This window comes from Lagopus leucura, unplaced genomic scaffold (genome assembly GCF_019238085.1).
Source record: "Lagopus leucura isolate 7727_CA_CO unplaced genomic scaffold, USGS_WTPT01 Super-Scaffold_1, whole genome shotgun sequence".
NCBI lineage: Eukaryota > Metazoa > Chordata > Aves > Galliformes > Phasianidae > Lagopus > Lagopus leucura.
Genome location: NW_024962250.1, coordinates 926,207 through 952,480, shown reverse-complemented (window position 1 = coordinate 952,480; position 26,274 = coordinate 926,207). Strand labels below are relative to the sequence as shown.

Below are 26,274 nucleotides of genomic sequence, written 5' to 3'. Positions count from 1 at the left end.
CAAGGATTAACTGAGCACCAGCGACAAATATTATAAAGCAATTACACTCATGACTACCCAAATTTTGACAGTTTATTCCTCACCTCTCGTACATCTCTCTGCAATTTTGTGTTCATCTCTTCAGACTTTATTAAGTCTTTTCTAGCTGTGTCAAGATCTTCTTCTAGCTCTGTTACTCTACTAGATAAAGCAGTAAGGCGTTCTTTCATTTGTGTCTGTTCCTTGTTTTGCTTATCTATGATGTCTTGGAGTTCAATCACTTTAGCAAGATTTTCATCATGGCACAAAGAACCATCAGAAGAGCGCTATTAAGGAGAGAGAAGTATTTACATATGATATAGAGATTTGAAAAATGAATTGTTAGTTAGCAGTAAATATCCCACCCCTGAAATAATTCTACTATGAATTAGACTGCAAAAAGCAAAACAGGCTTTTTGATCACATCTTCACTCAAAATCTTTCGTTATGGTTTACAATTAATATATTCTGGTTAATCTTAAATAAATAAATAAATAAATAATCAGGCAGCTTAAAGCAAATAGCTCTACCTTCCCATTTGTAGTTGGTGTATTTTCTTGTTCATGATTTATATCCAGCATCCCATCTGGAAGCATTTTTTTCTGATTATTTTGCTCTTTCAGAATCATTAACTAAAAGAAAAGAAAAGCTTATGTAAGTTTCAAGTTTAATTTCCATCTCAATAGTAATATAAGGAGCAGCTGTAAAAGCAAAGGAGCAAAACAAACTTACTGCAAGGTATGTATAAGAAAATATGTCACAAGCACTCAAAAAATATGCCACTGCACCCCAACAGTAGTTGTTCTAAAACCACAGAAACTATGTTGATTTTTTTCAGGCTTGATATTTTTTCCTCTCTCCTCTTCTGGTCTTTCACAGAACGTTACGCAATTAAAAAATACAGTTATCTCCACTTGGTAAAAATTTAAATCGCAAAATTGAAAGAAAATCTTTAATAACTGAATAAATGACAAGTATTGATTAAACACTCACATCCCACACCTGAGGAATACTTTAAAGAGAAACCTACCTCTTTATGCGTAGTACCTAGTTCTTCTTCCAATAAACTACATCTTTCAAGTGCTACTCGTAACCTCTCCCTTACCTGAAAGAGTCATTTCAGTGTTATCAAATTATTTGAAATTAAGAAATCAACTTCACACACTGCCACACTACCACACACTTTCAGGTTATAAACAATGCTTTATTTTCACTGTTTAGAGATCAGCTTAATTTCAAGTCAGTAGTAATTACAACAGACAATACAAAAATAACTAGATAAACAATGAATGCCTCAAAATTTAGCTTTTTCTTTTTGTCATTATCAAATTACATCTCAGCATGACCTGTACGTATAGGCAAGAATTAAACATATCCAGAATTTACCCACCCTTTTGTAAGGCACACAGCATGCATGTTTTTGCTTATTCGCTACAAGGAAGAAGGAATATACATCTCCTGAAAATAACCTGCAAGACTTTGTATACAAGTTCACAGAAGCTGTTCAATAAACTAAGAGTTGGCAGCAAAATTCACAGCAAGTTCCACCATTAGCATTGCCTGCTGCTAACATCAGGTACAGCTGAAGGGTGGAGCTCCTTTAAATCAGCTTTATTTAATAGCACAGCATAAGCAGATTTCTTTCCTCTTGTTCTCTCTAGCCCACTTGTTGTATTACACAATTAAAAGGCTAAATCCTCATATTATACAGGTAAGTAAACATACGTGTTCCTCCAACAAATACATAAACCAAGCATGTTCGGATGCAACATTAGCACAGAATGACAGAATGCTGGAATAAACTACAGCACCTTGCTGCAGTACAACACCTTTTCTTGGGAGTGTGGTTACTAACGCAGTTTTAGCACAGCCACCATTTTAATATAACAACTTAAGTATATACAACTGTATGGTTCACACTAAGAAGAGATAGGATTTTTAAAACATTAACCAGCATAGTTATTACCTTTTCATCAAGGGCTTTGTGGTGTTCAAATAAAGATTTTAGTGCTTTGAGAACTTCTACTTCACTAGAAACTCCTGCTGGAGATTGAGCTTGTCTCTTCACAACAGTCATTCTGAGAGATCGCTCATGCCTGGAGACAAGACACTCCAAATGTTCCAGTAATAGCTAAAACAAAAAGCAGCAATGCTTATTCCCATTCTGCAGTTACAGAGAACTGCGCCTCCTAAAACACCAAATTCTGACTTCTAAATTTCAAACAAATATTATTTCAAGTCCAAGGACACATATTAACATTTCATTCCTTTCACCCATACTAGAAGTGATATCAGAGCTAATGAATTCCCTATACTCTACATGGTTTTAAAATCAGGTTTCTACTTAACTGAGCCTTTCCAGTTCTTCCACCAATCTGAAGAACAGTGTCAGAAGGACACACAAACAAAATACTCTTAACTGTTCTGCTGTGTAGCTGTGTAATCTGATGGCAAAGACTACTACAGCTTGCCCACTCTAGTCTTATCTGGAGTACTGCACATTTTCAAAACTGTAACTAGAAGAGAGCTGAATGACAGACAGTACTGTGATCTTAAATGCCTTTTCCTGATTCTGCACGGCAATATCTGGAGCCATACATAAGCTTCCAGCCCTTCTTAACACACATTCACATCTGCAGGATGACTTATGTGCAAATAGCAAGGTAAAAAAGCATTTAGCTTTTCAAATTCAATATTCAGTGTTTTTCCTCCACGTAGTTGGATGCTTCAAAAACAGTGACCTTGGACAAAAAAAAAAGGAACTAACCCTAGTATTATTTCTTTCTGCTTTCAGTTCAGCAATTTCTTCTTCTCTTTCAAGCAGCTGTTCCCTGCATACATTTAGCTCTTTCGTAAGCGCTGCAAATTCCTGAAACAAACCAGACAAACGTAGATACATTAAATACTGGGATGTAGCAAGAGAGGATTCATACTAACACTTGACGTAATTTCTTAAAGAATTTATTTCAGATGTCTAAAACCAATACAATTGTACAGTCACGATAAGCAGGCTTAAGTTTCAATGCTTAAAACAGTTATAAAGTAACAATAAAAGACTCTGGAACAGTAGTTTGAAAACTTGCTTCTGTCTTTCCAGTTATCTGAGTCATGGTAACCCTGGTAAGCAAAGAGAAAAACCTGTTTCTATTGCACTTATATATTGTTTCTAAGGCTTGGCGTTTCTGATACAAAGGTATTCCATTGAGCAACTGAAATAGCTACTACATCCTAAACTACTCCATTCTCTAGCAACAGTGTCACAAGAAATATAACAGGCACTGGATCAACTCAAAGAACACACTCTGGATACAATGTAAAATACAACCACACAAGACTGTCATTGTGCAAATGCTGAGAATTATCTTCCCTTCCAACTCAGTTTGGTCAAATGTCAAGTGTAACTTGAATCACATTGAAAACAATTATTAGTAGTAAGTCTAAACATAAACAAGGTCATACTTTAGAGGACAGCATTGTAGAAAACAGGGTTGAAAGATCATTTTTGTTATCAGTGCCACTTAGGCACTAATGAGAAAATAAATGCACATCAGTCACCTCAATGACTGGTGGACATTACTGAAGTACCCCTACAAGAAAAGACAATGAAATGCCAATAAATTGATTAGTCTTCACTAATTCTCTACTTTCTATGAAAGAGAAAGACCAAACACGTCTGTTAGCACATAAGTACAGCTGCACTGCTAAGACAAGGGAGGTAAGGCTAAGAATATACCACGTAAACACACTGTGCATAAAAGCTTTTTCTCCAATTTTTCTAAACTCTGCAAGATACATTGCTCAATTGACAGCAGCTGCCTATCAAGTAGAGGCTTAAGATGGTGCTGTTTCATAGTAAAATTCAAAGTGACAAAAAGCCATGCTTAAAACAAAAGGACACATCAACTAGTACAACTACTAGTGCACCCACAAAATCTAACTTGAAGCTAAAACAAGAAGTCTAAAAATATGTATTAAATTAATTAAGCAAAAAATTTACAAAGCTTTAATCTAAAACACATACAACAAAAGAGAAGAAATTCAGTAGCATGATATATTGCCTAGAGTGAACTCCTTTAGGATTACTAACACAGTAGGCATTAAGAAGTTGCTGTGACCAAAAGACAGCACCACCGCAGATGCAGAATCCTTCATCATAACAACTCCTCCTAAATAAAAATTTATCATGCATATTCCAGTCAAAATTTGTGAGTGAATCGTGACTATTTCACCTTTATACCTCTAAAGTAATTTTCACCATCCTTAAAAAAAAAAAACGACTTAGGATTTTCAAGAAAAAAAAAAAATGCTGAAAACACACATACTAGGGCATCCAGGTCAGTAAATTCGTAGCTAATGACAGCTTTAAACATGCAAAACAAAACATAAAAGATTCTTGAGTGCAAAGTAAACCAAAAAAGGGAAACTCCTCCCCAAGCATTACAGGAGCTGGAGGAAAAATTTACTCTGCTTTAAGCTCTGCCTACAGAATTCTTCTTCCTGTTGGAATTTGTACTGCGCCCCCAGTAACCCCATGGGACTTTCTACGACTCCCAGGCAAATGACAGCATGCATTTCTTTTGCTCCAGATACAAGCACAGGTAAACCCAGCCGAGATTCTGAAGGTGTAGCTCTTCACAGGTCCATCTTGTTATTTTTGTATATTATGCAATTGACTGTTTTCAGGTAGTACTGAACTACTACAAGTACTAAGACTCAACATATTTCCAAAGGAGCTTGACACAAACATTTTATGGGTTGTTTTTTCCCCTTTTTCAAAAAAAAAAAAAAAGAAAAAAAATCTCCCTTCAAGTGCCAACATCAAAATCCAGAAGCATGAACACTAAGTAAGGACTTCAGGCTGACACGGTGAGCTCTATATTCCTCCCGACTATCTCAAGTCTAGAGAACAGAACAAAGAAAGCAGTAAGGACTATCAGACACTGTTTTGCCATCTGTCCTCAACTTAGTAACACTGTATGGCATTAATAAAAATGTTACTGAAAACAACTGCTGATGAGCTCTGTCTACAGAAAAACAGTGTATATTTCAAAAGGAAGCTGGTTTACCCTTTAAATAATAATTACAGACAGTTCTGTTCCATTGCATTCTCCTGTGCAAATATAAACTGTAGCACAAATATATCATAATTCTGACGTGAACCATCGCACTGTCAGGTGACCCAAGAATAACAATGCACATGAGAATTTATACTGCTGCTCCAGAAACAGACTGACACGTATTTCTAGCATTGCGTAATACATTCATTGCTGTTTGTTTTTGCAAAATGTATTTGCTTTGAGTCCCATAAGCAGCTTCAGAAAGAACACTCAAGTGTCCTCAGTTTCAGTTGATGCTGCCAAAAGACATGTTCTTTCTAGTTTAGATCACTCTCTTCAACGGCAGACAGTTTGCGATTTCCTCAAGCAGTTCAAAAGGAAACTATTCACAACTTCATTACCTAAAAACACATTCTGAGTTGTCTCATCTTCTCCAGCATTAAATCAGTGTACAGAAACAAACACAGGAAACAAGACAATTCATAAGAAGCTTTTTTACTTGTCCAAATACTGTATTACTTTGTACGTAAAGACAAACTTGAAAGTTTCAGAATTGAAGTTCTGCTCTGCTTTCCAGTTGCAATCAAAACAATAAACAGTCTATTCTAAAAACTGACAGGAGTGGGGACTCAAAATAAGCGCAACAGAGCATTTACTACAAGAAACAGTGTGCCAAATATACCAAATAAATATCCTCTGTTGTTTAGAATGCACTGGCAAAAAAACCATGTAGTAAACTGAAATGCTTACTCAAGAAAGTAACTTTCCGAACCAAATATGACACTGTCAGAAAAGAAAACTCAGCAAAAAACTAAATTCAGTGGAAGTAACTTTGTTGTTGTTCAGTAATTCATTTTCTGGGTTTTGTCCACATATCCTCCACAGGTTTTTAAAACAATGGCATTTCTTCAGGAAGAAGTGTCTGTATTCTGGGCACAAGGTGAAAAGGAAAAGCTGCCAGCAAGACAGACGTGTGGAGCGATATCTGGAACTTTTTTCTAAGACTCCTGCTGTGTTTGTAAGTAAAAGCAGTGGAGAATCTCATGTCTCAGCCCTGGCCTGGTGGGAGCACATCTGAGCCACAGCACAGAAAATACACCAGCAAACATCATTTGGGCAGGCATGACCCATGCCTAAAGAACATAAGGACAAACACAGTGCCTGAGTGACCATCCTTCCAAAGCCACAGCTTTTGGGGGTGATGCAAAGCATTCTTTTTCTATTTGGGTGTTTCTGTTCAAAGGTTTTCACTCCAGCAATTCATTCTCTGGTGACAGCAGCATCTCTGTGTGTGATGCTGTCCACCTTCCAGCGCACTTAGCTGAGAGGCAGCAAAAGCCCCTGCTGCATCGTATTCTTGTGCATTTCCCTCATTTCTCAGGACAAGGGGAAATGGCCTTAAGTCGCGCCAGGGTAAGTTTAGGTTGGATATCAGGAAAAACTGCTTTACAGAAAGGGTTGTGAAGCACTGGAACAGGCTGCCCAGGGAGGTGGTTGAGTCACCATCCCTGGATGTGTTTAAAAACTGTATGGATATGACGCTCGGGGTCATGATTTAGCGAGGGTTGTTAGGGCAGTTTGGTGAGGTCATGGCTGGACTTGATGATCTTTAAGGTCTTTTCCAACCTGAGCAACTCTACTGTATAAGAACTGAAGTAGCACCAGCTGATCTAGATGTCAAGCCTGTAGAATTGTGATGTCTGATCTGATACTTGGCTACTTAAAAGACGATGGTGGTCCAGGAACATAACAGCTTTCAGGTAACAGATTTTCTTCACGTTTATTACGAGTATACTTTACAGGTTCCATGGACAGTAAACTGCAACCCATTAAATGCTACATGATAGGAAAGATGACACTAAGATTTAAAGAAACAGGTAATCCCTGTCAATCTGACAACAGAAGCTACATAGCAGGGACACTCTTTCTACGGTAACTGCAGAGAACAGTAGGGTTGCTTGGGATTTGCTCAAACAAAAGACATTTTTGCACAAAATACAAGTGCCTCTCTTAAGCAAATAAGAATTCAAGATTAAAGGTATGACTAGAAAACTTATTTTAAGGGTAAGAAGAAAAACTTTTAGCTTATCAAGAAAATATTATATATTAAAAACTATCTCCTGGCAATACAAGGATGAAGTTGCATCTTTAGGAACATCTCCACCCCAACTACGTGAGCAACATTTACCTGTTTAATCCTTAAGTAGCATTCTGTTCTACTGTTAACATTCTGTTCTGTAATCTGCACATCAAGCAACCCACACAATTATCCAATATGCTGAGAATATAATAAGTACAACAGAGGAAAAAAAAAAAAAAAAAAACAGGCCATCAGGGATGAGAAACCAAGGTAAATATGAGACAAGTTTCCATGGTGTTACTCATATTACATGTAATCCATGCTTATTCTAAATAGTGTGTGAATGAGAGCAGAAATGAGAAGCATCATAAATAAAACAATCAAAGCAAACCTAAATATCTACACTTAACAGGATATTTAATAGTCAGCTCATTTTAAACCCAAGGGTTGTAGGTAGCAGCAGTAGTCAATATCCCAACATACCAGGTTTTAAAAGCACACATTCAATAAAACTTAACTGTTTAACAGAATCTGGAGGGGTCAAGTAACAGCAAGCAAGTTTTGTAGCTACTGACTCACATCAGTTAGCTTTTTCAGCTGTCAGGATTATTAAATAATTCAAGAGCAGAGCTACAACTCAAAAGCACTTGCATGTTTTGATCATTAAATCCTGCCTTCCAAGAAAACGCAGAAATCCAGGAGAAACAATAATCAATGTAAGCAGTGCTTTGTCTATCCAGCCCAATAAATCAGATTACTTTCAACCTTTCCAATATCTATGGCATGCCAGAATGGGTAAAACAAAAATTAATCTAGAGTGTTTAAAAAAAAAAAAAAATAAATTGTTTTTTGATTTTCACCTAATGAAATTACTTTTCAGTAAGCACTGAACATAGATATGGTTATGTCAGACTCTTGAGTCTGAATTAAAATGTCTTTCACACTCAAACTGCCTTAGAAACATAGGTGAAGGTTTCTTTAATTGTAGCAACTTTCTCACATTCCAACCACTGACACTGAGATAGTTTAAAATGTTTAGTGTAATTTTGATCAGTCTACATTTTCATTGAATCAAAAGCCATTCTTCCCCTCTCTACCAAAAACTGTGCCACTACCTGAAAACACTAAAACAAGCACTGCACCCAGCTAATGAGTAGTTATTAATAAACTTAATACATATTAAAGTTTAGCATCTTTTATCATTCCAGTTCTCTTTCAGTAGAATATTCTTGAACTTCACTTCTTGGATTGACCTTTCTGGGCTTTGTCATTAATGATGCTCCACTCTAAACATCTAATTATGTTTTAAAATGTTTACAGTTGTATAATTTTACTGCTCTGGAATGAAACACACTGCTTCCAGTCCACTTCAGAGCTGGAAGCTCTAGCGTTTGACAGAAAGCAATGTGCAAAAGAACTCTAACTCACAGTCAGTAGGTAGCAAACAGATGCCCAAGAGCAAAACAGAAAAGTTCAGTGCAAAGCCAAATCTCTACAGCAATAAACAGGTTTCCAGTTACTGTCTTGACTGACCTGCTCTCCTTTACATGCAGCGTTCACTGAGCCTTAACTACAAAGCACTAAATCTGGATTTAATTGCTAAGAACTTTCAGGAAGTGCTGCATATTGAAGTACAAGGAAACATAAATGAGGATGAACAATATTTGGTAGTTTTGCAACAGAAATGCAGAATTAACAGAAAAAAAAAAAAAGGGGGGAAGGAAACACATCAGTTCCATGTTCTCTTCTAAGGCTCCTCTTTCCCTTAATAATATTTCTGACAGACATTTCCTATTGGGGCACGGAAGCATAGAAGTACTGAAACCCAAACATGGCAGAATCTTTGACCTCTTGAAACATCAGAGGTTCTCCTTTCACCACACTAATTAATACCCAAAGTTCACACACGCTCTTTTGAAAGAGAGCCTGTAAGCTCAAGCACACAAACTGCAGGTTGAAGGCAGGCAAACAGGAACCACCTACACTCAACTCATTAAATGCAGCCAACAGAAGCCATTTAAATATGCAAAATTATTACCATCTATGCTATCAAGTTTAATTTTCTCTAAATCATGCAAACCATCACTGTTATGCATATAAGGCTAAAGCAAAGCCCAGTTCAAAAACATATCTTGGTGCATCACTGGAAAGCCAACAATCACTGATTATACACATCATTTTACAGTGCAAAGTAGAACTAAGCCCTGGCAGCATTCTATTTTCTTCAGTGCTAAATGCACCCCCTTAAGTCTGCAAAATTCAGCAAGAAGAACATAACAGTGTTTAGCTTAGGTCTAATTTTGCAGTTTGCTACGATCCTTCCTGTACGACAACCAGCCTTGATATCACTGACACATTAAGAATCTATGTTTTCTTCAAACTACTCTTTCATCTCTTCATCGACTTTAACAAATCACTGGCAGCATCTGTGGCCAAAGTATATGTGTTCAAAGTGTGGTGGATCACAGAGTCTACTTTCAGTTAACTCAGAGCAGGGAACACCTACTTTCAACTCAACCTTTTTAACAGAGATTTTTAAACTACTTTTACAACTATAGATGTGTATCTAAGATTCCATACTGAATCAGCAAACAACTATACCAAAACAATTCCACCCCATCCCCAAAGGCTTTTTCCAAATACTCAATACTCGTGGGGGGAATTCTGTCACTTAGGACTCAGCAGCATTCACTAAGAATTAACAAGAAAAAAAACTGAAGGCTAATTACAAACTCAAGTTGTAAGTTCTCTTGCCTTGCAAAGTAGTTGCAAAACGCTGCTACTGAAACTACATTGTAAATCTTCAGAGTAAAGAAGTTCAGAAGTAAACAGCCAACATGCAGCAAGCATAGAGTATACAGAAGCTGTCCTCAAAAACTTAATATCTATTCACACACAAAGGTAGTGAGTCTATGGCCCATCCAGTTCCAATCCCCTGCCATGGGCAGGACTGCCACCCATCAGATGGGGCTGCTCAGGGCCTCATCCAACCTGGCCATGAGGCCCTTCAGAAATGGGGCATCCACAGCTGCTCTGGGCATCTGAGCCAGGGCCTCACTGCCCTCGCAGTAAATGTACAAGAGCAGGTGAATATTCATCAGGAAAGCTTCAGTCATCATGAAGGAGCAGGCTTTTAAGCTCAGGGTGTGTTTGCCTACTTTGTACAGGCTGGTCAGTGCTACAGTAGTCCTTTCCAATACTGTGCAAGCATCAATACTCATATTCCAAAATTATAATAGTTTACAAAAACACTTTGAAAAATATTTGGGAGATATCTGGAACAAATACGCCTCTCAGTTACAGTCTGAATTAGTGAATTTGAAGGGCCTTGCAGTGTGAATGATCACATTCCTGCACCTCTGGTTTAGTCTATTTTCATTAGTAACTAATACAGTGAGTAGTAGGACAACTTCTTAGTTGTAGCTTTAGGCATCTCCATTTTTGGAGTCCATGTCAGTAAAAAACTTACCCACACCCATATCCACCATGGCAAATGGAGAATACAAGTTGTACTTAATTAAGAGGAAGAATCTTGCTTTACCAGTTCGACAAGATACAGGGCAAAACCAGTCTTCATATTTAATATGACATATAAGAGATTTCATTTAAGCTTTTCCTCTCCACAAAGAAGTTGGTCAAGATCTCCTGGGATGCTGCAGATGATTTCACAATGCACAACACTCCTCAAAACTGTACAATCACCGCAAAGTATCCGAGAAAATTTAACAGAAGTTCAACACTGTTAGTGGGACCCTCCATTATGGAGACTGACTCCTACTGAAGCCGTAACAAGTTTGTTGTAAACAACGCTGAGCTGTCAGTTTCCTTAGGCAAGAAAAAGATACCAACTCCAAGCGTGCTGCACTCACAAGGAACACCACAATTCTTGCTCAGCTGACATTATATACTAAATTCCTTTGAGTTAAGAATTAAATATCATTTAATCCTTAATCCTGAATTTCAGCATTTTAATCTTCACAGAAATAATAATACACTTTTTTCCCCAGAAATAGGCCCAGAATAAGATTCTTCATGCATGATTATTTCAGAGATGGGATCTCTCTGCTTGCAAAAACTGTAAGCAGCAGCTGAGGCTCTGCCCTGCCTTATTCCAGCCATTAATCTTGGCTCTAGTTGCCAGGTTTAGCTCTGGCCAGTAGTTGTAGAGTGTGTTTTTCACACTGTGTTAGAAGGGAGTGCTTGGGAATATCTGAATAAGGCTGGCCGAGCCACTCTCATTAAACAAGCATCAACATGAATTTCCCTTCAATGCTCCGATATATATTTATATACACACACAAATGAACTTTTCTTTTGCCAACTGATGAAAGTTCAGTTTTATAGTTTCAAACTTGTTTAAGCAAGTAATACTCCACGAAGACAGACAGATGCCTTCAGCACATAATTCAGCTCAACTGGCAGGCCCTTTACATTTTGTTTTTCTACTTCTTTGTATTCAGTCACTCAGTTTACAAGCTAAGTGAATTTACTAGCTGAAGCTAAATACTCAAATCTGCAACATTGGGAATGAATGCAATTAGATCATTCCATTAAAAAGTTCCCTTTTATGAACAAAAACTATTCTAAAACCTGTTCAAAGAGTATAATCTCACGTCTCAAAGCAGACATGTCTAATATTTAAAAACAAAAGCTTAACCCAGTAACAGATTGTCAACATTTGTTTTACGCTTACCTTAATGCTTTGTTGCTTGCTTGTTTTGACTGCACAAAGACATTCAAAACAAACAGTTCCATCAAATGTCATAACAACCACCTGAACCCAAAAAACATGCTACCTCACAGAACACATTCAAGGATATTGAACAACACTCAACAGCAAGGAACAAAAAAAAGGAGAAAAGAGGCATCTTAACATGCTGTGACCAGCAACAGATACTGCAGCAAAACATGGATTGGTGAGGAGCCTGGCCTTCAAAGAGGAATAAGCTCCTGTTCCACAATGGGTTACAAATGAGGGAAAGATGATGCAGCCAGGAAACCATGAGGCCTTGTACTCTTTCGAGCGATAATACAAGCTTGGCCCATTTCTCCTCTACTACCTCCCAGGACAATTCTTTATAACCATTACACAGCATACAGAAAGTGTTACGCAGTCTCTGGAGACTACAGTTACAAGGAATCAGTTGCACCAATTTAATTTATCAACATAAATCTACAGCCAGAGGAAAGGGCAGTTTCTTTGCTGAACGGCACTGAAAGCTAAAACCCTAAAAAGCTTTTTAATTCCCATTTTACAAGACCTAATCCCCTATTTCTTGAAACAAAGGCTCAGATTTAAGACAACAGCATTGTTGAACCACACCCTCTAATGACATTCCAAAAACTCTAGCAGCATGTTCTGAAAGAACTGGATGCACCTGCCCCATGTTCTTCGACACAAAGCTAACGAAGAATGCTACTGATCTTCAGAGCCTTATCCCCAACAACTGTACCAAAGTGCACAAAAAACATATTACTCTACAAAAACACTCACAGCAGTATCCCAAGGCATCCTTGAAATTATCTAAGCCAAACTTTAGTCATTCACCCAAAACTAATTCAGCAAATACAGCCCTGGAGAGAGATACTAAATTTAAATGTTCCCCTAAAACATGCAGACACACATGAAGACCCCCAACCACATTTACCTATATATATGAGGTCTCAAAGACTGCCCTTCATGCACGCTCTGGTCTTCCAACCAGGGTCTCTAAGGTGAAGATTCATTCTCTATATCCACACAGTTTAGATTATCTGAAAAATTCCTAATGCCAGAGGTAACTGTTCACACAAAAGAATCCAAATTAAGTCTTTAAATGACCTCTGAATTACATTAAAACTCTATTAATGTGCTTCCAACTTACGATGCAAGAGGTAGCCCATGTCTTAAAGCCTAGTAGAAGCAAGAGACTGAAGTGTGAGATGTCAGTCAGGACTTTTAATATGACATAATAGAGCCTTAAAGGATAATAAATTAGTAAGAATGCAGGTTCCCCTTGAGAACAGTAAATCCACAAATCTTATTCATTCACGAACTACAGTGAATAGCACAGATGTAGCAGAATTCAGATGTAAAAAAATACCACACTTCAAGTATTAGATATCCCATTTATGGGTAGAAGGGCAGAGAAAATGAGCTTAAACTATGACACTTGGCAACAGCAGATACGGCTACATGACTTTTGTGACGGGCATTTGAGAATCCACAAGTCAAACCCACAATTTAACCCTCACCATTGATTGAGTCAGATGTTCTTCCAAAAGAACACTGCAGAATTCCTTTTCTGCTCAATTTTGTTTCTGAAAACAGCTTAACATTTGCAGTTGGACTTTTTTTTTTTTTTTTTTTAAATTAAGCAGTTTGTGTTCAGCACTCAATAAAACAAACAAGCAACTCCACTTTCAGATCTTTCTCCCCCTTCCCAGTGGCTTATTATAGGATCCCACTTTAAATCCATACGTAGGTTTTAAAAGCCAGACAAATCAAATTGGTTCTGTTTACTGAGATAACCAGTACCATTAAAATAACAGGAATTTACAATCCTCTTTACTGAATGAACCCTCTGCACATTAAAGAAAGTTTTACTGTTTACACAGAGGATTTGGGTAGCCTGAATTCCTTTTCAAGTCAGTCAAAATAAATACTATTTCTCATTACAGGAAGTTGTCAGCATTGAGAAGACAATGATTAAACTTCACTAGTGCAAGGACTCAGCTACATTTGTAGTTACACCTTTCAGCCACGAAGCCAGATAAAGTCTGTACAAACTGACACAAAAAATTCTTTGTTTCGACTGCACCTCCTGAAAAATTTTGTCTTGGTTTTAAACTGTGAAAATTCATCAGCAATCTAAGCTTGTACAATTAGATCCTTATACTGCATGCTGGTCAGTAAATCTGAGGTACAGAACAGGCTGCCCAGAGAGATTGTGGATGCGCCATCCCTGGAGATGTTCACATACCACACGCTAGCAACAGAGGGTAAGGTATGGCACAGCACGAGCACACCCAACAGTTGCTCTGCTACAGAAAAGAATTAAAGGCTGCGGAAAATGGAAAACACTTCGGGCTTTTTTCCAAGAGGATTTTTTCCCCTGTTTCTTCTTAACAAAACTAGACAGAGAGACGTTCTATTGAAATTTTCAAGCTTTTTGCCACATGGCATTTGTTTAAAATCTGTCCCGAAGATATGTGACAATGCCTAATACCGGGAGCATAAGGACCTTTTCATCACGGCACCTTGAAGCACTCTGCAGACATTCTAAAGCCAAATACTATTTCTAAACATCCATAAAACAGAAGAACTACAGGAAAAGATATCTTGACTGTTCTTATTCGTTTGCTCCCAAGAAAGTCCCAGTGTATTTCAAACACAACCAAAATTATATTCCAGTTAAAATTTTCACTACCACCCTCAAAAACCATTTCCTGAGCAGACACGAGCATAAACACGAGCATAGTTCAAGGCTAGCCACTGTAGAATAGCAGAAGAGAAGATTAAGTCATAAAGCTTCTCTTCTTGAAAACATTACAGCTTTAGCCACTTTAAGAACAGACCCCAGAGCCTTGGTACAACAGCCAGAAGGAGCCAACTTGCAGTAGAGCTTACAATGAAACCCAAGATAAAGTCCAAAACAGACAGAGGTCAGGGGCAAAAGACTGGTCACATTAGTTTATGGAGGATCTGAAGGAAAATAACATCAAAATCAACCAGAGCAGAACTTTTAAGGATTATTGTAATCAGTCTCCCCTCCAGTTCTGAATAAATGAACAGAAGAACAAGCTCCTGGAATGACCTACAGATACATACTCCTCTCACTATTAAAATTATCCGGAACTTACAAAATGTAGCAACAGATTTAGCAGTTAGATGGTTTGCATCTTCAGATGTGTGAGACTAAACGATACTAGGTGTTGTCACGTATTAGAAAACATTTCTAATAATTTCTTGTACGTCTGAATCTCCCAACAGTTTGCATGCATTTCTGTGAAAAAAAAAAAAAATGTCTAATAAGGGAAAAACTCCACTCAATAGCAAAAAAATAATTCTTTTCTCAGCCTGGAGAATGCAAGAACATTTTTCCTGGCAAGCATCTCAACACATTTCCTCACTCGCATCTGGAGACTACATAGACAAACTGAGGGGAAAAAAAAGCACTTAGAAAGCTATGAACACTCAGATTACCCAAAACACAGAATCTAAATATTTCTCCTCTAACTAATTGTGGATTGAGATTCACACATACAAGAAATTATTAGAAACACTTTCTAATGCTAATAGTGTCATTTAGTCTCACACACCTGAAGATGCAAACCATCTTAACTGCTAAAACAGCCTACATAAAGACACCTGACATACACCTCTAAAGGAAGAAAACACAAGTGCAAAATTAAGAGGAAGAGAGATGTATATTAACTGAGTTCTTGGATGAAGGGCTAAGCTGAGAATTACAACATTACTGATGGACAGCTAGTAAGTTCTCTCCAAAGATTTAAGTTCTCTGAGAACACTTAACTATATGTGATCTACATACTGACCTCAGTTCTTATGCTATGTTCTGGAAGATATTTTCTGATTTTTAATCTGGTGTTATCGCATCATGCACAGTGAATACTTACCAAGCATAACTGAGTAAAAATCAGATGTGGAGTGTTTATTATCTGCAGTCTTTTGATGATTACTCTATAAGCACCTGACGTCAAGTTTCCACAAGGCCATTAACTTAAAATGCAAGCATACAAACAAAGCTATAATCTTAACTTCAAATCCTACAGCGTCAATAAACGTAACATTCACATCTCCCAAATATGTATCAGAATGGAGAAACTTAACATAGATTGCTCTGTGGTTTTAATCACTAAGAACTCCTAAGAGTAAAAAAACAAAAGAAAAAACAACAAAAAAAATTTGTTATTATCTTAAAAGAAAGCCAAGGGCTTCTTTTTCTTTTTTAATACCTCTAGAGAGAAACTGGAAATAAGTAGCCACACTAACCCCCAAGTCTTGGAACAATCATCTTAGAGGAAGTTTTGAGGTATACACTTAAAAAGCAGAGAAAAAGCAGGAGGGCTGGCAGATGAAAAATTCTCTATTTACAGAATACCAAAGCAAACACTACTTGTTGTACAGGTGGCTACATGAAAATTAGCATAAGTGAACATATATATGCAAAGTTTACCTTGTCCTAAATACACTACATGTTTTATGAACTGCTTGCTTTGGTTACAGCTCTTCTCACTCAAGCTTATACGTGGTCTGTTGGTCAGCCTGCAAGTTTGATGACAGCACATCATAAGTTAATAAACCCATTTTCAGATATGTGCACACTGACTGAAGAGTGAGAAAAATAATCACTGCCTCATCTTTCAGAGCTACATCCATAAATCACCAATAAAAAACAAACAAAAAGCATTTTTATTTAGTCACCAGTACATCCTTCTGCTGATCAACCAAAGAAAAGAAAAACAGTAGCTTTCGACTATTAATTTTAAAGGGATTGATAGAACATCATAAGAGCATAGTTTCAGTGAACTTGCACAAATACATTTAAATGAAAAACTGAGAAGCCAGAACAAACGCTAGGGGTCTGGTCCTGAACATATGCCTTTTGGACACAAGCTGTCTCTTTCTGTGCCTTGTAATGAAAAAACATTAGGGAAGCTGAGATTTATTGTTATAGTCAGTGAAGAATTCTAAACATTAACCCATACCTCCATCTGACTTAAGCTACATGGATGAAGACGATCCAGTCGTTTACTAACAGTAACTGCCAAGCAAAACTCAGCAGCTGAACATAAACAGGAATAAAATTACACTTGTCTGAAAAAGCAACTGAAAGACTCACATTCATCTCTGCTGTCACAGTGCTGGGTGAGAAATGGAGGCTATGCCTGTGTGACACACAGCTGCACAAGTGAAACCTTTTAGATCTCTATCAATCCTGAGTAGACTGCTGAGACTAATGGCTTTTACTCAGAAGCCAGAATTGCATCTTGCTGAAATAACAACACGCTACGTCACCTCAAGGCTGAGTAGTTGTGAATACCGTAAATGAAGCTGCACTTAAAACGCTCAGGAAATTTCAGCTACTGCAAAGTTTGGCAAACCCTTCAATTAATGTACTTTCCGCAGCCATGTTCTTCATATCTATGCACAATTCAAGACCTCAGTTCTCCATCTATGACATCCTGTATTATTTAAAACTCACCTGGAGGAAATCCAAATACCACCATTAATAAAACGACAGCTAAATCCATAAATTCACCATTACTAAACAACACCAGGGCAGACTTCAGACTAAAAGTTTAGATATTTTTTGCATGCAAGACAATCTATTTCTCAGACTAAGAAAAATCATTATATAGAGACAGATCTGAACTTAACTGAGCATAAGTATAAATAGATTTACTTTTTTTTTTTTTTAATAGAAGCATGTAGCAGTGATAAAACATTTACTATTAAATAGAACGCAACTAAAGATGACCTAGTGGGGATTTGCTTTAAATTAAGATAAGGCAGGCATCCTAGTAAAGCTGAAGCCAAACCAAAACTGCAGGCAGCTTTTTCCGTATTTAATTCCATGTTACAGTAAGCATTCTTACTTTCATACACACACACACACACACACGCACAGAGCCTCCAACAGAAAATTCACATCTGTCCCTAATCTATGCCCCCTTACATAGAGAATTTCTGAATGCAGAACAGAACCACATGACAAACACAAGAAGTACCTTTGATTTACTAGCTGCTTTGCACAGCTCGTGTTATGATACATTTCAGACTAAAAAGCAACCACTGTAAGATGAAGGTGGATCTCAGTAAGAGTACTGCTTTATCACAACAGCACAGCATTTGTTCATTAGCGCTCAAAGTTCTGCAACATATATAATTATCCTGATAAGACCTGCTGTGAATTCATCCACTGTACATTTACCTGTGCTAGCTATGAGTCCATAAATTAAATGGCAGTCTTCTCTATCCAAAACAAGTCCGATGCTGGCATTCACAGAAACATCCACATAGAATTCTACCAACAAACTGAAGCCCAGTCTGTCACTTCTCAACACCACAACTGGCAGGCACCTGGAACTCATCAACCTTACGTTCAAAACATTAGTTTGAAACGCACCACAGTCCTATGCATTTCTCAGATTAATTTATAAGTTTTAAGCATGCTTATCTTAAAATATGTAGAAAACACACTGGAAATACAAAAAGGGCAAGGAAATAACAGAGTCAGCTATTCATCTGACCATAATTATATCATAACTGAATGCGTTTACACTGAAAAGACAAGTTATTTAACTTCTCAGAGTAAAAAGTGCATTTTCATTATTTCTGTGAAGAACACAAGGAAGAACAAAAATGGTTTTGAATTCTTGCCTGGCAATTTGATTTCATCCAATTCATATTCCAAGGTCAGAGTAAATTTTAACCAAGGTAAGAGATAATGCCCAGGAAAAAAAACATTGCTAAATTAAACAGAAACCAGTTACTTTATCAAGGCAATGCTGACAAATTTTGCTTTAAACTGTTCATACAAGAAAGGCTTGTCAATTTTAGAAGTGAACGTAACAAAGCACACCTATAACGAATGCTCTTCTCTTTGTGAACTAGAGAACCACAACAAAAGTCTTCCTACTCTAAATAGCTGCTCTGATTTTATGAGAACTGCAACAGATGCCCTTACATTACTAGTTGCCCATCATACAACAAGCTCATTAGAAGAGTCTCTTTCTCCAACGTTTTAGAGAAGGGAAAAATCACTGCAGCAGAATGAACTGTAATTATTTTTATAACTTACAAAGATGTGCAAGTACACAAGTACTTGCCATTTTGTAGCTACTTACACAGAGATACAGGCTCCTTTACTATACTACAGAAACTCAATGAACGCACGGAATTCAGAGCAGCAACGTCAATAGAGTGCCTTCATACGAACACCAGAAAAGTTCTGGTGTAGAAGCAATCTGCCATCCTACCCCTTATACACAAGAAGTTTCCATCATTCATCAGAATGGTCTAACTGGTCGATTCAGCTAAAAACATAAACGACAAAGTACGCCTACAAACAAGTCAATTCAACACTCCTGAGGATAACGTGCCCCAGAATCAACTACAAAGACTAGCTGCACGTACACACTAGGCCAGGGGAGAAATAATACATTTGTTAGATGTTGACTCGGTGATTCACACCATCATACTGATGTTTGCACAACCACTCAAACTGATCCTCACATCTTTCTACTTAACTGAAAACATCTACTCTGATTAAAAATACTTAAAAGAAAAAAATAGCACCGCCAAGTAGCCCTTTTTTTTTTCCCTGAAAAAAAAATGTAATGCATCTGTCAGTAAAGTTATCCTGCTTCTACCCCTACTTGAAATCCACAGTTGAACAATGGGTTGTTTGAGACAGCAGTTCAAAAGAATGTTCAGCTTGAAATAATTAACAAAAAAGTTTGACTAGTTCCAAATACCGTAGCCAGCAGAAAGTTTTTCTACTGAACACTTAACAGAATTTAAATTAGAATTTTGTCAGAAATTTACTAATCCGAAGTAACCAATTAATTGCCATACTAACAACAAGGGTTTGTCAAACACAGAAGACTCTTCTGATTCGCAGCAAGAATGAGTTATTTTGTGAATGCAACTTTTGAAAGCAGCACCAATTCTCACTTTCCACTACCATCTGAGCTTAAGCATGACTCAAGACAGGAGCAGTACAGTTTCACAACACGACAACGTTATTTTCCAAAAGAAAATCTACAAAAATCCATTCTTGCATTGTATTTATATAATGCTGCAATTGAACCACAAGACTTGCTTCCCCACTGATCTCATGTGAAAACACACAAGTGTGACACACATGAAACTGGGAACTGTTGAGCTGCCTGAATCTTTCATAGAGGTTTAGAAAAAAAATCTTTACACACTGGTAGCTCACAAGATTTAAGAAGGAAAATGGGAATGAAAAAGGTAAGACATAATGCAGCTTAGAGAGCTTTGGTGATTCTGCTCAGCCACAAATTCAAGTGTAACAGTTTACAGATCATACAATTGGTTAATGGCACCTGTTAATGCACCTGGAAGAGCAGCTAAAGAGAAGCCACAATTATTACAATAAAAAGCAACAGAAAAACAAAGAATGATTTTTGCCTGCAGCACATGATTTAACACAGGGAGCAGCAAAGGTTGGAAAATTCTCCTTTCTGATTTCCATCATAACACTGTAATCCAACTACATTCACATTTATTACTTCTTAGTTTCTGTTCCCGAGTAATTTCCAGTATTATTTAACGTATCAACAGTCATACAGTGGAAATAGGAGAGTTTGAAACCACTGCTTTAAACAGTATGAACAGTAACCGCAGTATTTAGGAACATAGAAATACTTGTAATAATTTACATGTTTTCTTGTAATAAGACATGCAAGCCCAACATCACCATGACAAACTGACAAACTCAGGACAACAACCAAGCAGGCTAGAAAGTACAAGGCTGTCAATAGTTAACTGACAACTGAAAGTGGTCTCTGCTTTGCCTACAATCAAATGCTTTCCAGCATGTTCAAAGTTCAGTTGGTTTTGATTTTATTTATTAAGACTGGAATGGAGTAACTAAGAACAGAGAAGATCTGTAGACATCTATGAACTCTCTTAACTGCACACTACTGCTCTATACAATATGTTAAGTACTACAGCCTATATGTGGGCAGATTGCATCCTCCAGAAGTCAATTTTAATTCAAGTCTGTAACAGTATCAGAACAGCCTGTTTCATTCCCCCAAATGGTCTATACATATTTCTTAGGCACACAGATGAATTAGGCAGTAAGAAACATTAATACAATGGTGACAGAAAAAAGTCCACCAGGTTCTATTAAACAAAGCAATGCAGAAACAACCTCATACTCCTGAGCCAAAGAAATGCCAGAAACAGGGAAAGCATGCTAGAGGGAAGGGGCTGATGTTCTCTACCCGCCTTGCTTTTCTGTCTTTCTCAAAGTGAACAAGCACCAACAAATACTTCAGGAAAGTATTAGGTTGGATTGATCTTTCCCTACAGTAAGCTGTTCAGTAAATTGAATATACAAGACAACAATAAAAACAACAAAGATAAGTTATCAGAAAACAGCTTCCTTTCAAAACGTCCATACCTGTGGAAGTGCAGTATTGAGCTGTCTCTGCAAGGAATCTCTTTCATGACCAACTTCATGCAGCTTGCCCTGGGTCAATGCTAGCGTCTCCTGAGTTTCTCTTAGTGTTTCCAGAAGGCGATCCCTTTCTTCCAACATGGATACCATTAACTGTTCAAAATGGGAATCAGCATCTGACTGTAATGGGGAACCTGAACCATGGCCTCCATTTCCCCCAGAGGGAATCTCTGCCTCACTGATGGTTGGCATCACCTCACACATCATCTTGAAGCAAAACAAGACAAAACAAAGACAGTACATTTAAGTCAAACAAATCTAAACAGGATAAGCAAAGGGACTTTGGATACTATCCATAATATCAGCTTAGGTCTCTCAATGATAGCATCAGTAACAGTTGCCAACACCTTAGTGTTTGCCACTATTTCATTAAGATTGTGGGTGAAAAGGTACACAATCAATTTAATCAAGTCATCACTCCATAATGAGAATCCTGTGACATCTTGCAAAACCAGATTTTTACAGCTGCTTTTTAAGCTATGATCTCATTTTAATGGACTTATATTTTTGTTAAGAGCAAACTGCCACTGAGATCTTTAAAAAACAAAGATAAGGCATGCAACAAGCCACCAAAAATTATATACGTAAACCAGTTACTGATTACACTGCATATTTTGAGAATCATTATATGCTTCTTCCAAGTCTTCAAACATATAAAGATAATATCTAAAATAGTACTCTGAACTTATGCTGCTGTCTTGCAGAAACCCACTGCTAATGTGATGCATTTAAACTAGAGGTAAATCCACATAGTCCAAATTCAGGAGATAATAACATAAAAAAAGATAAAAAGAAAAATGGATTACAGAGTAGTAGCAGCTGTCATTGCGAATAAAGGTAAACGAGGTTTACCTTTAAAAAAGGTAAACGAACATAAAGGTAAAGGTAATTGAAAATAATTCAAGGCAGACTATGAATACAATTAATTAGGCAAATGTAAGTACTTTACTACAGTCAAACTGAAAGGACTTTTAGGAGACCTAACAGATCACGAATGGCTATGATAGCAAGTGTTTTAAAAACTTGGAAAAACATACAAATATTTACAAACGATTAATTGCACTCTTTCACTGAACCACTTAAGACTTCTGAAGTTCTTTAGACAGCCTCTTTCAACATCAGAGATCTGTAACACAAAATGGTTCGCTCAGTTATCAGTTGTTCTCAGCATTAAGCTCCACATTCATTTTAATGAAAAACTAAACTTATTCAGAGGCTTTTAACGAGGTTATACCTCGGAGTCTGCTGAAAGGTTCTGAATACCCTTAAGTGCTCTGCAACATCTTGGTGTATGATTACCGCAAGCCCTATACTTTCAACACCACTACATCATTTACCTTGCTCAATAAAATAAAAAGGCTTGGAAAACGGGCTCCAGGTTTCCAGCAGTACCGGTTCTTCTGTTTTTAGTAGTTTTTTCTTATCCTCCAAAATCTTGTGGATTGCAAAGCATCCATTCAGCTTCAGTCCAACATCTGCTTAGCTGAAACACCCCGTGTATGTGAAAACAAATAAAACTGCCCAATAAAGAGCAGCTCCAATAAAAAGCAGCAGCAACTCCAACTAACTAGCCAAGTCCCCAGCACAGAAGAATGTGAGAATTAACCTCCAGTCTATTGTTGGCCCATAGGTCCTGCAACAGCTGGGATGGAGGAATCATGTGCAGAGAGAAAAACAACGTAGTCCAACGCTCTGGTGCAAAAGCTTCAACAGTTCATGGCTCGGAAATCCCACTCAGGTCACAATCGCATTATTAAACAGAATACGGTCAGCATGGGAAAACGGCTCGAGTTTTATCGCGAGGGATTTGGAAAAGCCTCCTTCCTTTTCTCTTCTGCGAATTCCAACAGGAGGCTCACCTTTCAGTTTCCTGGGTCTCCGTCCAAACATTTATAATCCCAGCAGCGAGGAGCCGATATCGGGTCGGAAGACGCGGGGAAGGGAGACCCGTCACTGCAAAGCCTTCTTCAGCCCTCAGCCTTCCACCCGACGCGAAGCCGAACTCTGAGGCAGCTCCCGGCCGGCTCGGGCCCCAAGAAGGAACGGGGGAATGCGACTGTGCGGGCCTCGCCGCTCCTCTCCCCAGCAGCAGCCGGCCAAACAAAGATGCCGGGCGAACAGACGGAGCCTTCTGCCCCGCGCCGGGCCGCGCCTCTCTCCCCGCTAAAGGTCCTCAACCCCGAGCCTGCCCGCGGAGGCTCCGGTGCCGTGAGATCCGAACGAGCCCCCCTCTCCGGGCCCTACCGAGCGGTCCCTCCGAGCCGGGCCCGGCTCCGCCCGCCACCGCCGCCTCCACGTCCGTGGCGGCCGATAAGCGGCCGGCCGAGGCCGGGCAGGGTGCCTCCACGACCCGCGGCGCGGTCCGGAGGAGCGGTGAAGGTCCTGCGCTCTCAGAGCCCGGATCACTGCCGGCCGGCCCGCAGCTCCGCGCCGCGCCAGCCCCGAGCGCCGCCGCCGCCGCCTCCGCGCCGCCGCCACCCGCGTCTCCCGGCGCCCTCTGCGGCTCGTGCATAAATCAATGCGGGGCCCACAATGCACCGCGACAGGTCGGCGCGCGGCCCGCCTTCCTCTCCGCCCCCGGCTTTGGCCTCGCTGCAGCGGGTCGGGTCGGGCTCGGCTTCTAGCCCTTCTCACCCGGGTCCCGGAGTTCGAGTCCTGTTTCCCCGCGCGCCCTTCCCTACCCCTACAAGCGACGCTCCCGCCGCCCACGGCTACCCGCCCGAAAGGAGGGCTGCTCCGTCTTGGCGGCAGCGCCCTGGGACGGGAGGCGTGCTCGCGGAACAACGGGGAGGACCGGAGTCGCTGCCAGCGCCCCGAGTGGCCCCGTCATTGCAGCGACGGCCGGAGCGGCGTTCCCTCAGGGGCCCGGCGTGTCGCGGCACGGCCCTGCCGGGCGGGTCTGCCCGCTGCTTTGCAGCAGTCTGCTGGCATGGCCCCGGAGTCGGCGTCTCGGCCTGCTTCCTGCCCTCAGTCCGCCCCCTCGCCTCGGCCTGCTGTCTGCGACCTGCACGCTTTCAGCGAGCCTTAAACATCTGCGAGGTGGAGCGGCGTGTTTAGGTCTTTAACCTCGTAGAGCTGTGAGGCAGTGATTTTCTCCTGTGACTCTCCATGACTCTGACATAAGTAAAGCGGACGGGAGAGCCAGCTGCTCCCTGCTCCTCTTGCCTGTGCAGGACAGGAGGTTTAATGGTGATGGAAGCAGTGTGCCGAGCTTCCTTTCAGCAGCGATTGCTGCGCTGTATGCACAGCCCGACCCAGGTCCCACCAGCAAGCGGTGGCCTCTCTGGCAGGGCTCATTCCCCCCAGGAAGCAGGCTGTGGGTGCGCTGACATCATGATGTCTTTTTTTTGTTTTCTTTATTTTTTCCCCGCATGTGACCTGTTTCCAAAACAGCATAGATGTGTTTTCCACGTAGTTTTCACTCTGTTCCTGGATGATTGTGCTGCTAGAGCTTTTTTTTCCATGCACCTGAATAAAGATGGAAAGTGTAGGCAAAGCTTTGAGAAATCTTTTCTCCATTCTTCTCGAGCTCTGTGAGAGAGTTGTGTTACTGCTATGAATAAAGCATTTGCATTTTGGTTCCTGTTCTTGCTTTTATAGTGCAAAGCTCTGAAAAGCATCAAGGGCTGGTTACACAGACAGAGGCTCGACATGCCAAGAAGTAGCAGTACCCACGCTGAAGCTTGTGTGGTTTTGTGCCCAGATTATATGACACCTCATTTGTGAATGGAACATATTGATACCTGGCGCTGAATAGAAAGGACCGTTAATTAGTCACTCTTCCTTCCCCTGAGTACAGAAATCTTTACAATTACCAGTTTACTACACTGTGCTCTTTTTCTTTCCTTTGGTATTAGAGTCTTTAGGGTGAATTCGGGTCACGTTTTTAAGCTTTCCTCCCTCCACAGCCATGAGGTTTGATTTTTTATTTTTTTTTTCCTTGAGGGTTGTGTTGTTATCACATGACTCTGGGAGCTGGAACTTTAAGGAAGAAGCCGAATATTATGAAGCACATTCAAATCACGAGTTCTGCCAAATGCTGGTTAGCAGAGTTAACACTGAGTTAGGGCACAATTTAAGCATAATTAAAAACAAACAAACAAACAAATAACCTGAGATCTATCTTTTCAGTATAGAAATGTTAAGGGAAAAAAAAGGGTAAAATCAACTGTGCTGTTTCAGAGGAAACTGCCCAATGCTATAAATTAACCTGTGTTGTCCAACAGTCTCAGTATGACTTATTACTTATAAGCATTGATATATTCATACTGAAATAGCTAGAAGCTTGTAAGCTTGGATTTTAACATAGCGTGCTTAAAATGATCACAGGAGGGGAGGGAGAAAAGGGCATTCTTCATTTGGCCTTCTCCTTTTACGTGTTACTGAGGGGTCCTGATATATAATTCACATTAATGTAAAAACTAACCATGAAGTCTGGGCTATGGTTATGAAGCACAGCAACACATTTCTGGAGGAAAACAAAGGTAGTTACTTAATGCTGCAAAGTAGGTCCTGAGTATTACCTTGAACTTAATCAATTCTTTATTTCTAAGCACACTTCTACAGAGGAATGCTTCTATTCCTTTGCCACAAACTGCATTTTGCCAGTGTTAACAAAGCTCTCCCATAAGTTGCATGCAGTTCATCCATGATTATATTATGTACTTGTACACCACAGGTGGTGACTTTCATTCTATGAAGAAAACAAAAATATTCTGGCAAAGATACATAAACTCTTCAGATTCAAGTGAAAATCTGACCCAGTTTTCTAGGCACAGTCACAAACATAGAATGAAAATGTACAGGGGGAAGACGAAAGATGGGATTTCCTTACTTCTCAGACTAGGATTTCAGGTAATTCTTTCCTTCCTCTATAATGCAATATTCACAAAGGAAATAA

At 39.3% G+C, this 26,274-nt stretch overlaps 1 protein-coding gene across 6 annotated transcripts in view; it reads right to left on the bottom strand.

Moving 5' to 3' along the window:
- PPFIA1 (PTPRF interacting protein alpha 1) overlaps positions 1 to 23,636 on the bottom strand; it is a 55,631-nt gene extending 31,995 nt beyond the window's left edge. For 2 of the 6 annotated variants that reach the window (XM_042895027.1, XM_042894814.1), the window contains exons 1-7: positions 22,712 to 23,636; positions 21,318 to 21,581; positions 2,786 to 2,887; positions 1,985 to 2,149; positions 1,049 to 1,123; positions 549 to 650; positions 84 to 305 (exon numbers count right to left, since the gene is read on the bottom strand). In XM_042895027.1, coding sequence (XP_042750961.1) covers positions 84 to 305; positions 549 to 650; positions 1,049 to 1,123; positions 1,985 to 2,149; positions 2,786 to 2,887; positions 21,318 to 21,581 — 930 coding nt within the window. In that variant the 5' untranslated portion in view covers positions 22,712 to 23,636. The remainder of the gene's footprint in view (positions 1 to 83; positions 306 to 548; positions 651 to 1,048; positions 1,124 to 1,984; positions 2,150 to 2,785; positions 2,888 to 21,317; positions 21,582 to 22,711) is intronic. The other 4 variants (XM_042894676.1, XM_042894955.1, XM_042894747.1 and 1 more) reach the window with 2 other exon arrangements.
- Positions 23,637 to 26,274: the final 2,638 nt, after the last annotated feature.